Here is a 12633-nt window from a genome sequence, read left to right on the forward strand (position 1 = left end):
TGAAATTGAAATATACGGACTAAAATACTCTTATGTTTTGAAATCTAAAGTTATAAGAATCTAATAAAAAGAAATGAATTTTTAAAGCTTCCTTCTCTTGTGTGAACGAAATAAGAAGAGTTATTTTTTATCTATTCAATTAAAATATCTTCTTCCTATTTGTACTTAAACAAAATGTATAATTAAAATTATTTATTTTCGATTCCTCCATTCTCCTTTTTTTCCATTAAAATCTTTTCTCTTTTTTTAACCAACCAGACCATAAAAAGAACATTAACGATAATTTATCATCAGCTGGCATTGAAGTTTTTAACAAAATTAAACTCTTATTTCCATTACTCGTTGTATCTAACATTTTCTTCTTTTTCTTCTTATCTCTTCCTCCAAATATACACACAAAACATCATTTTTGAAGTTGTGAGGATCTTCATTTGAAGCTACAAAATCTGCCAGCACTCTGCTGTCCCCTATTCCATTGCAGCGGCAAAATGTCTATTCGAACAAACCCCATGAAAGCAATTCCTCTGGTGCTGAAGCGCCTGAGGGCGACCAGGATCACCACGAAACTAGATGTATCATCTGCTGCCAAGTTGGAAGAGTTGATGTCTCTGCTGGACAAAAAAAAGGACTTGTTCAAGACAGTGAAGAGCAATGGAGATGAATTCCTCAACATATTAACACTCCTAGATGGCCATCTTCGCTACTTAAACAAGGACAACTTCGACAATGCTAAGTTTGAGAAAGACATGGAAGCTATTCTCCAAAGAATCAAGGACTCAGCTGAAAAGTTGCTGCCAAAGGGTGCTACTAGTGAAGGTGAAACACAAGCACTTGGCTCATCATCAAAAGTAAGACCTCTGGATAACCAGATGAAAAAGTTGCACTCAGATCCCTCTTCAAGCCAAAACAAGAATGAGTTGCTGGATCATGACTTGTATCAGAAGATTGAGGTCAGTTATGAAGAACTTAAAGATCCTCTAAATATTTGCTTGTTGTCTCTCTTAGTATTCCCTGAAGGTGCTGTTATAAGGAAAAGACATACAATTTATTGGTGGATTGGAGAGGGTTTTGTTACAAGTAATGGAGAGAAAACAGCAGAGGAAGTAGGCGAGGGTGTAATTGATGAGCTTTTGAAATGTAAAATGATTGTAGCTTATGGTAATGGATTAAATCCAGTTGTGAAAAAATTTTAAGTTAATCCTCACATCTGTGGTCAGTTGGTGTCATTTGTGTCAAGAGAAAAGCTACAGCATCTTGGATTTTCTTTTCAAATAATCTCTCATCATGAACAGCCTTCATGGTTAGTAGTTGAGCGACAAAAAGTTAACCTTGGTGATAAGGGTCATTTGAAATCTGACCATTGGAAAACTATTTTTAATCTTCGTGCAAGTTATCTGAATTTTGTTTCTCAATGGTTGGCTAAAATGAAGAATTTAGCGGTGCTTCAACTTGGTCGTTGGCAAGATCCCCCTTTCCATCACATTGAAGTGGCGAGTGAAGACTTCCTGAAAGAGCTGAAGGATCAGAAGCAACTGAAGTATCTTAGTCTTCGCGGGATTTCAAGAATACCCGAGTTGCCACCCTCCATTGCTCAACTTGGGAACCTAGAAATTCTTGATCTCAAAGCATGCCACAATTTGGAAGCATTGCCTAGTGACATTGCATCAATGAGAAGTCTCACACACCTTGATGTGTCTGAATGTTACTTGTTAGACAGCATGCCAAAGGGGATTGAGAAACTAACTCAGCTCCAAGTACTCAAGGGGTTTGTAATAGGAACTTCCAGCAAGACACCCTGTAGAATAACAGATCTTGCAAATTTGAAGAAACTAAAGAGACTCAGCATACACATTGGAAGTGAGGCTGTGATACAAGAAAATGAATTTGAAGGCTTGAAAGATTTGATAGCAGTTAAGTGTCTCAAAATATCATGGGGCACTGTGTCTGACAGAAGGTATAGTGATATTCAGGTCATTTTCCCATCAAGTTTGGAAAAGTTGGAACTTGAAGGCTTTCCCGCATTCACAATTCCTGAGTGGTTGAAGCCTAGCAGGCTTCCTCAGAAGTTGAAGAAGCTGTATATAAAGGGAGGAAAACTCAAGAGCTTGGATCATGGTGAGATATGTCATAAGTGGCATGTGGAGATTCTGCGTCTCCAGTACCTAAATCAGCTTCAACTTGAAGAGCGAAAATTGCATAAGCTGTTTCCTTCACTGAGGTATGTGGAGAGAACAATGGTCCTGAATCATTCTTACCCGGAATGGAGACTTGAAGAGTGATGTGAAACTTAGTCCATGTTTTAAAATGCAGCATTTATGTTATTTCAAGTGCAATGCTATTTACAAAACTGTCTGTAGAATATACGTGATTTCTTGTATCATGAAGTTTTCCTAGTAAGAGTGATGACAAGTTGAAAAGTAGAATAGAGAAATAAACCTTTGTTGAGTATTGGCTCGTTACTGTGTATCTTCTTATATTCTATTTTCGAGTTGATTGTTCTGTTTCTCCATTGAATGAACATGTTCTCTTATACTACACATCCTCAACTTATTATTGCTGATGTAAACTGAATTCAGTTGTACAAATGTTGTGCAATGCACAAAACAACTTATATTATCAAGTCACCACGCACTTCTCAACATGGTTGGCACATCTAGTCAATCTTCAATTCGCACTAGCTATGAATTGGATTCGATTTTTGAATTTTTTTGTTGGCAAATGATATGTAAATTCCACTAAAGTCTCTGAGATATTTTTTATTTGTGGGAATCAAAGTCAATGTAAGTGTTTTACAATATTTCGCACACTTTTTTAACTAATTGAATTAGATTCCATGACCGTAGGCCCTTGATATAGCATAGCTGGTATGCTCACTTATTATAATTTCAAACAACCTTTATATATATACTAGTCGGTAACCCGTGCGTACGCATGGGTCTTTGTCTAAATGATTTTCGATGGAAGAATAAAAAAAAAGATTGTAAAAAGATAAAAGAACTAACATTCATATTAAATAGTTCTAAATAGTAGAGTTGATCAATTCTCAAATTGTTTGAGTCACTTGATTAACCAAACTTCAAAGGTTAATGTTCATGTGAATTTGAAACTCGTGCATACGTATGAGTCACTTGATTAAGGGACTTCAAAGGTTGATGTTTATGCGAATTTAAAACCTGTGTATACGCATGGATCACTTGATTAAGGAAACTTGATGTCCATGCAAAACAATTGTTTCAGATCACAAAATTAACAAACTATATTAAGATGAATTTCATAAGGCTTAAACATAATAAACAAAATAAATGTTTAAAACTAAAAGGGTTAAAAAGTAAAAAAAAAAGTGTAATTAAATTGAGAATTGAAATTTCAAATAAGTAAAATAGTTTTTTTTATAAATATATGACAACATGTCAATTATAATATAAATTACTCCATATTTACATTTGTCAGGTCACTTAACAATTGTTAATTTACACTTAAATACTTGAATTTGAAGCACCTCAACAGTGACCACACTATTTCCTCTAATTACATGCAATAATAGAGAAAAATTAACAATTTCAAATTCATGTTCATGTTCTATTAACTGACAAAGCAGTGAACGAAAAAGAAAAACAAAATGGAAGAAGGAAATACTTGAAGGTGAGTGTGTTGCATGGGAGACAGAGAAATGCAAAAAGGAAGAAGGAAATACCTGAAGGTGAGTGTGTTGTGGCGGAGAAAGAGAAATGCGAATCCTAAAGAAGAAGAGATAAATGTGGCGGTGGAGGCTAAGATATATCCTAAAGGAGCGACGGCGAGATAGATGAGAAGAGAGTCATATCAAGAACACAACATGCAACGTTTCTAGAATCCTCAAGTTACTTTGTAAGCTTTTTTTAATTGTAATATAGGCTTAAAATTAAATTCAGAAGTAAATTATGAAGAAAGTTCATATTTATAATTAACTAATCGTTCAAAGTACATCATTCAAAAACATTTCTCAAAAATTGTAAACTACAAAAAGTAATTTAATCAGTGTCATTGTGATCCCAATCCTTTTGTCTTCTAATTACCAATTTATTTTCTTCCCTAATCTTTTTTATTTATTCTCTGATTAGAAGATAAAGCAAGAAACTATAGAAGAATAGAGCCTACATAATAATAATAATAATAATAATAATAATAATAATAATAATAATAATGTTTTTTAGCAGAGCTTTCTTGCCCAATTTCTTTTTGTTGGCTCTTTCTCTCTCTAGGAATTACCGCTACCTCTTTCAAAATCAAAGAATTGAATAAATAAAAATAATTTTAACATTTATAATATAAATGTTTACAACAAACAGAAATCAGATAATTGCAGATCAATACACAGCGAGTGTAACAGAGCATGATATTTTATTTTAAAAAAATCAAGTGAAAAAATAAGACGAACACTAACGTCTTCAAATCTCGTGGTTGCCTTGATCTACTCATGGTGGAGAGAAGAGATCACAAAAGCGAATAACGAACGAAGAAATATGAGAATAACATGACTGCAATTTTCAAGAAGAAAATGAAACACGAATTAATAAGAATGAAGAAAGAAGAGATAAATCTATAGCAGAATAACATGAAATTTGAAGTTGAAGTACCTCTCAAATAGCTTGAACCTTCGATCAAAATAATAATAATAATAATAATAATAAACATGCATAAAACAAGGCACAAAGAAAGAAACTTGTCGGCCGAATGTTTTTTCGTGGATCATCTTGCAAGCGGGAAAATCAGAAAGGGGAAAAAACTGGGAAAAATCAGTCAGGAAGGAAAAACATGAAACAAATAACTATAACTAAATAATAATAATAATAATAATAATAATAATAATAATAATAATAATAATAATAATAATTAAATACAAAAAAGAGAAAGTAGGGAAACTTTCCAATTTTCATTGCACTACCCACTTGATTTGTCTCCCGTGTGAATTTCAGCATTAAAGTTGGTATAGGAAACATCAATTATGGGTTGAGGGACTACAATAATAAATGTTAGAAACATTACTTAACCTTAGTTACCACCACGACAACTTTACCGAACAAAGTACAATTTAGGTACATCGTCATCAAGGTTTAGTTACAAAATTGAATGGGGCAAATACGAATAACTACGGCAACAAAGGAACTGCTCACTTGAAGATAGGATGGAATGATGGTTCTCATGCTTGTTAAATGGTACTCTGATAATTTTACCATTTTTGTCTAATAGTTATTTCCCTATGTGAAATTATGCAGCTATCAGGGTTTAGCAAGCTCCAGTTAAGAAATATAACTTAATAAGGTAAAAAGCTGGATATGTGATAGTAGTTATGGAAAAGTTCTTTTTCTAATAGAAATATCTGATTTCTAATCAACATTTTTAAACTCCATTAATCTTCAATTCTGGGAATGAGTCCTTATCATACTTACACTACATTTCATTATTTGCACTTGTTGAAGTCTAAATATGAGGTAAAATCTCATATCATATCATGTAGGAATTAGAGCACGAATAAAATCCATAAACATGAGTATTAAAATTTTATAGACTCCAATGTTTAACCTCTCATGCACAATAGGACCCCTCCATTTCGTATCATGCTAATAGGAACTACCTTGATGATGTACCACCATAAAATGGTTTTATAGCTGCCTTTAAAAGCTCTGCAATGAATCAAATGTAATTTTTTTTTTAAATATAGCTCGTCAATGATGCAATTGAATTAGACTAACATTTTGGGACTACAATATTATTAAGTTTTCCATTGCTTCTTGCAGATTTTTATAAAAATAATGATTATGACTTTATATGCATTAAAGGTTGATGAACATTAAACATCAATTACCCAAATAAAGCAGAGATAATGAAATCTTGTGATACAGAACTTTGCTTCAACCCAAAGGATGTGACCTTTGTTGTTGTGGACTGATGTTTTCACTTGAAACAGAGATTAAGCATTGTACATGTTGAACAACTACAACAAAATATAGTCACTCCATTCCAAAGAGGGACATAAAGAAACAATATTCAAACACAATTAGCTTAATAAAATCTGTAACAACAGAACCCTGTTTGCTTGATTTGTTCTTCATAATAATCCTCCTTAATCTAGCTTTTAAAGTTTGCTGATCTCGCAAATAACATATGGGTTATTTTGTGATAAAAATAATTAGAAAAAAGAAGTGGCAACCTTATTGTCTCCTGCATTAAAAACAAAAAGAAAAAAGAAGCAAGTGAAACAATGGAACAATTTTGAAACATAAAGAAATAACTTAATTGCTGGTAATTTTAATAAAACAAAATCTCACCTTTGAAATTTTACATATGTTGGTAGCATCTATTATATCTTATTGTATATGTTCTCGTATAAAGCTCAGAGATACACGAGACGCAAAGCAACAAAGATTTTTATGGATTCCATGAGTCATCCTCTAACATGAAAGAAACCGTGCAAAACCAATATATCCAACTAAAACATGGAAGAATGTGCAGAACCTATACATCAAAATGAATAAAGAAGAAGAAGAAAAATATAGTAGCAATACAAATAAATAAATGATATAAACAGTGTTTAAGTAGATGGCATAAACTATACAGGAATGAGAACCGAATGAGGACCAATCCATATACAGAATTTACACATACTAATCTAAAAGCTATAAGTTGTTTGAAGGGTGAAGTGAGGAAATTCCTTGCTCTTTAACTAAGGCAAAAATTTCACAGCATCATTCGACGAAAGACTAATTTAAGCACTTATAAACACAAACCAAATTACACATAAATTTTTTTGTGTTTTCTCTAGTAAAATTCCAATGATCTAAAACAATTTATCAACTTCATCTCACCCACTAAAAAAATAATTCTTGAAGAAAGAATATGTAAAAGAAAGAATTCAAAACCTATAATTACCAACTATAATTGTGTGAATAAATATCAATAAGTGTGTGAATAAATAACCCATTAGTGCCTAAATGAAGAGTAGAAAGAAGACCTGAGCACTTAACAAAGAAACAATTTGTTTTTTGTGCTTGTTTAAAAAATTGAAATTTAGGGGTAAAAATGCTAAATCTCAAGTACCCGTGGATCTGGCTTAGTTTATTTTCTGCACTTGTTTTAAAAAATTGAAACTTTTGGGATAAAAATGTTGAATCTGAAGTATCCATGAAGATTGAAAGTTACAAAGTAAAAAAGAAAAGTAAAATATTAGACTACTCTTTTAAGCAACAGACAATGGAACCAATTGTTTCCTGGTTAAGAAAACAAAACTTGCAAGTTTCAATCATGAACTTGTGTTTATTCGGAAGCTAAAACACCAGTGCGTACTTTATTGAAAGTCAAACTTGCAGGGTACACCAAAATTAATTCATGCCACAAATCAATGGTAGTAGAAGGTAAAGGTAAATTGTTGAACCTCAAATGTCATTCTCTTTAAATCGTAAAAGAGTGATAAGGTGAGACAGTACTACATACATTACTATGGAATAAATGCTGAAAATGACATAGTTCCTACCCCCTTTCACAAAGGAAGGAAAAATATACAGTGCATTCTTCATGATTTTTTTAAAATCTCTTTTGAAGTATGTTAAACATGTTTGGGTAATCCATAAGCTTTCTTTGGAAATAAATTGAATCTGAAAACGATCAGACTTTACATTATTTTTCAAAACTACATTGAATAGCTTCTAAAACGTCTCTACAAAAACTCACATTTTTCAGAATCTTAAAATCACTTTTTTAAAGCTTTTGACTAACAATAGTTATAAAGACTTTAAACACAGACAATGGAACCAAATCAAGGGAGTACCTTTTTAATCTTCTAAGACCTTTTTAGGTTTCCTTTGTTATCACCACCTACATACATCATGAACCTCAAAAAACAATTTCAAAGTTCACTCGGTCATTATAACATAAAAAAGGACATTCAACTACATAATAATAATAATAATAATAATAATAATAATAATAATAATAATAATAATAATAATAGCTTCTAAAACAGTCTCTACAAAAACTCACATTTTTCAGAATCTTAAAATCACTTTTTTTAAAGCTTTTGACTAACAATAGTTATAAAGACTTTAAGCACAGGCAATGGAACCAAGTCAAGGGAGTTCATTTTTAATCTTCTAAGACCTTTTTTGGTTTTCTTTGTTATTACCACCTACATACACTAGGAACCTCAAAGAAAAATTTCAAAGTTCACTCAGTTATTATAAAATAAAAAAGGACATCCAACTACATAATAATAATAATAATAATAATAATAATAATAATAATAATAATAATAATAATAATTAAAGAAAATAAAAAAATAACACAAACTAAGAGAGAGCAAGAAAAAAACCTGCGCTTCTTCCTGTTGAACAAAAAATCTGGGCTTCTTTCTGTTGAACAATAGATTAAAATAATTAAAGAATATAAATGATATCAATACCAACCAATTGTTACAATGATTATCATCAAAATCTTGCATGTATCATTCATTAGACGCCCAACGTGGAATTTGTAGGATGCGCACTGATGCACATGAATTTTTAAGATTAAAAATTAAAACTTCATTTAGGCATTTCATCAAACAGATAACTTACAACCCATAAGAGGAAGATGACGAAAAAATTAGCCCGGGGAAATAAAAAAGGAACTAAAAACAGAGTTGAAAAATCAGTAAGAAAAAATAACTATTATTAAGAAGCAAACATGCATAACAACAAACAAAATTAGAACCTTGCAAATAAAAACAAATAATAATGAAACAAACATGCATAACAACAAAAGAGGAAAAAAGATGTCTGTTGGATGCTTCTTCGTCGATAGCCCGGCAAAATAAAAAGGAACCAAAAACAAAATTGAAAAATCAGTAAGGAAAAATAACTATTATTAAGAAGAAAACATGCATAACTAAGAGAGAGCAGGAAAAAAACCTGGGCTTCTTCCTGTTGAACAATAAATTAAAATAATTAAAGAACATAAATGATATCAATATCAAACAATTGTTACAATGATTATCATCAAAATCTTGCATGTATCATTCATTAGACACCCAGCGTGGAATTTGTAGGATGCGCACTGATGCACATGAATTTTTAAGATTAAAAACTAAAACTTCATTTAGGCATTTCATCAAACACATAACTTACAACCCATATAGGGAAGATGACGAAAAAATTAGCCTGGGAAAATAAAAAAGGAACCAAAAACAGAGTTGAAAAATCAGTAAGAAAAAATAACTATTATTAAGAAGCAAACATGCATAACAACAAACAAAATTAGAACCTTGCAAATAAAAACAAATAGTAATGAAACAAACATGCATAACAGCAAAAGAGGAAAAAACATGCCTGCTGGATGCTTCTTCGTCGATAGCCCGGCAAAATAAAAAGGAACCAAAAACAAAATTGAAAAATCAGTAAGAAAAAATAACAATTATTAAGAAGAAAACATGCATAACAACAAATAAAATTAAAACCTTCCAAATAGAAGCAAATATCAATGAAACAAACATGCATAACAGTAAAAAGGGAAAAAACTTTCCTGTTGGATGCTTCTTCATTGATAGCCTGGGAAAATCAAAAGGAACAAAAAGAGGAAAACGATGACAGATTATTGAAAAAGATAAAAGGAAGGGAAAAAAAGTGGAAAAGAAAAAACCTTTGCGAGAAATAGGAACATTCTGGTAAGAGGAAGTTGCGTGAATGATCCTAACATCGATTTTCATGTTGGGTCGAGACCAATTGTAAGCAATTGAACGCGAAATACCACTGAGCCACAGACACCCTGATCCAAATAAAAATCGCAAAAAACACAAAAAGATACTGTGAGGTGCAGAGCTTGCATGCAAATCCAGATAATTAACAACTGAGGAAAATGCATAAAAACTCATAGACTTTCCCATAAAAGTCTGAACAAAATAAAAAATATGAGTTTAAGGGAAAAACAACAACGAAGCATAAAAAAAACACAAAAAATCAGACAAAAAACGGTGATAGATTAACGATTGAAGATTAGTGATAAGCAAAAGGGGCTTACACAATCAGTATGTATATCCTTTGTAACCTTCGATGGCTTCACGAATCTCTTTCCTGCAGAGGAAAACGATGACACTCAAAGCCAAACCAAAATCGTAAAAACAAAAAATAGAATGAAGATGAGAAGAGAAGCAAAAACAAAAAATGCTCAGGCTTTGTGTAAAGAAGAGATGAAGAGAGAGGAAACATCTCAACGTGGCAGGAAAAAGGAAACACAGCAGGCAGGTGGCACAAAACAAAGGAATAGGTGGCACAAAACCAAGCCAAAGCTGGAGGGCTATAAAATGACCAAAAAACCAAGGAAATGAACAACTGTCATAATCTTAGGCAGGGGTATTTTAGGAATTTCAAGAGGTTTCTCTTTTATAGATAGTATATATATATATATATATATATATATATATATATATATTACTTTTTATTTAATTTGCTCACCTAAATATTTGCATTGAATTAGTCGTTAAATGTTTTTTAAAATTAAAATATGTGATGATGACTTAATCTGTCATTTAAAATGAATATACTTTATTTTATAATGTATATGAGCTATCAACTACTGCTTCCACAAGATTCAAACATAATTATTTTCTGAAAAGAATACCCGCAGTCTATACTGAAAAAATTACCAATTAACTTTTTATCTACTTTTGTCAAACATAGTAGATAATTATACTATTTATTTGAGTTATTAATTCTTGGTTTATAATTTTGTCACTATCCTAAGTGATTAATGTATCTCTCTCCTAATTCATTTATACCATTTACCTTTAGTCATTTATTTTAGCTGAATCAAGTAATTTTTTACATTTTTTTTGCATTTTATTCACAAAAATAATCTTTCCTATTATAAGAAAAAATTAAATCTATTGTTAACCAAAATATATTAATAGAATTATTTTTTTTCATTGTAATTTTTAAATTTTTTGATTAAGTATTTTAATTAGATTACAAGAGCAATTAAATTTAATTTAAGTGTCTGCAATTAATTAATTAATTATGAGATGATGGGTTGTTATATTTATGTCTATATTATATATATGTTATGTTGTATGTATGTTTTGATTAGTTTTTGAGATCTAAGTGGATAGGCCTTGAGTCATGAGAAAGGGGTAGGTGAGTTTAGTGAAATGTGGGGTGTAAAGAGAAGGGAGTGAGAGAGTTAAACTTCTCACAATCTCTTTGTAAATCTGAACCAAAACACAAACCCTCTCATTTCACTCTCTTCTTCCTCTCAGCTCCAAGACAACTTACCATTAGAGAGTGCGAGGCCTTTAATTTCCTCGACTTAAGGGACCTTGTAGTGGTGTTATTTTTGAGTTGAGACTAGTTTAATGGTAAGGAACTCTCCTCCTTCCCCTCTCATCTTCTACTTTTGTTTTTCTTCCATGAACACTTTTGGAAGTTCGTAAAAGTGTTCATTTTCATGTTTTTAATGTAGTTTATGTTGGTTTTTGGGGATTGGGTAGTATGGATGGTGTGGAGCCACTTTGTGAGTTGGAGAAACTTCCATCTTTGACCCAAAGTTCCTTCCTTTCCTTCTTCCTCTTTACACAACCATCTTTTGAGTTTGAATAAGTAAGGGAAGCTTTACATTTTTTCTATGCTTAGGTTACTTTGGATTGGTTTAAATGTTGCTTGAGAATGAATCATGTTTAAAAATGCAAGTTTGAGCATTTGATGTTTCGAGTTTTGAAATTGGAGTTTTTAATTATTTGATGAATATTGATGAAAAGTTTGTATTTGTAAAATGTTTTGATGTTGTTTATGTATTGGAATTGATAAAATATGGTTTGAGTTTGTTTTTGGATGATTTGGAAGCCATGAGAGGAATTTCTACTGAAATTTTGAATTTTTTAGAACTCACGTTCAATGACTAGTTTTGCGTCCAATGACAAGTTTCACGTCTAATGATAAGTTTTGCGTCCAATGACCAATTTTGACTCCAATGACAAGTTTTGATGTGAATGTGATTAATGTTTGTTTTCCTTGCGTAAATTAATTATTTTGAGATCTTAATGGATTTATGATGATATGAGATGTGATTGAGATGATGTTATTTTATTATTAGAGTTGACTTTACGGTGAGATCATGAGATTCACATTCATACAAGTTTTTGATGAGTTGTTGCAAGAATTCAAGGTGTTGAAATGTTTTGCGAGATCTATTAAACTATAGGTGGGTTCATTATTGTGATGAACATATTAATGATGAATCTATGATGTTATAACCTCTTATGGTGTTGAATTGGTGAATGAATTTGTGATAATGCATGGTTCTTATGGATGATAATCTTATTTTGAGAATCATTCATATGTTTGAAAAGGAGTTAAACTACTACAAAAAAAAGTCTTTTAACGACGATTCTACAAGGGTTTCAATCGTCTTTGAAACGAATGTCGTTAAACTATCGAGAAAAGTGATCTTTCAAAGATAGTTTTTCTAAACCGATGTCAAAAAGGTATCAGAAAAACTGTCTAGGAAATGTTTTCAAAGACGGTTTGGAAGTTGACTTTCCACAATGGTTTCCTACAAAATCAATGTAGAATATGCATTTTCAAAGACGGTTTTGAAGACAACCATCGTGGCAAGCGACTTTCAAAGTCAATT

General features: G+C 31.4%; 1 protein-coding gene and 1 long non-coding RNA gene across 2 annotated transcripts; one reads left to right on the plus strand and one right to left on the minus strand.

The window, feature by feature from the left end:
* Positions 1-1424: 1424 nt before the first annotated feature.
* Positions 1425-2279, plus strand: LOC114396903 (disease resistance RPP13-like protein 4). The gene has a single exon (XM_028359071.1). It carries the CDS (start codon positions 1425-1427, stop codon positions 2277-2279), a length of 855 nt encoding a protein of 284 aa, XP_028214872.1.
* A 3562-nt stretch (positions 2280-5841) lies between these two features.
* LOC114395781 lies at positions 5842-6491 on the minus strand. Its single transcript, XR_003663100.1, has 2 exons — positions 6309-6491; positions 5842-6201 (listed from the first exon to the last, which is right to left on the minus strand). It is a non-coding gene; the product is annotated as an uncharacterized LOC114395781 (long non-coding RNA).
* Positions 6492-12633: the final 6142 nt, after the last annotated feature.

The sequence above is a fragment of the Glycine soja genome, chromosome 18 (genome assembly GCF_004193775.1).
Source record: "Glycine soja cultivar W05 chromosome 18, ASM419377v2, whole genome shotgun sequence".
NCBI classification, from domain to species: domain Eukaryota; kingdom Viridiplantae; phylum Streptophyta; class Magnoliopsida; order Fabales; family Fabaceae; genus Glycine; species Glycine soja.

Coding starts and splice junctions, on each gene's coding strand:
- LOC114396903 (XM_028359071.1), top strand. CDS start 1,425: ATGAAGAATTTAGCGGTGCTTCAACTTGGTCGTTGGCAAGATCCCCCT.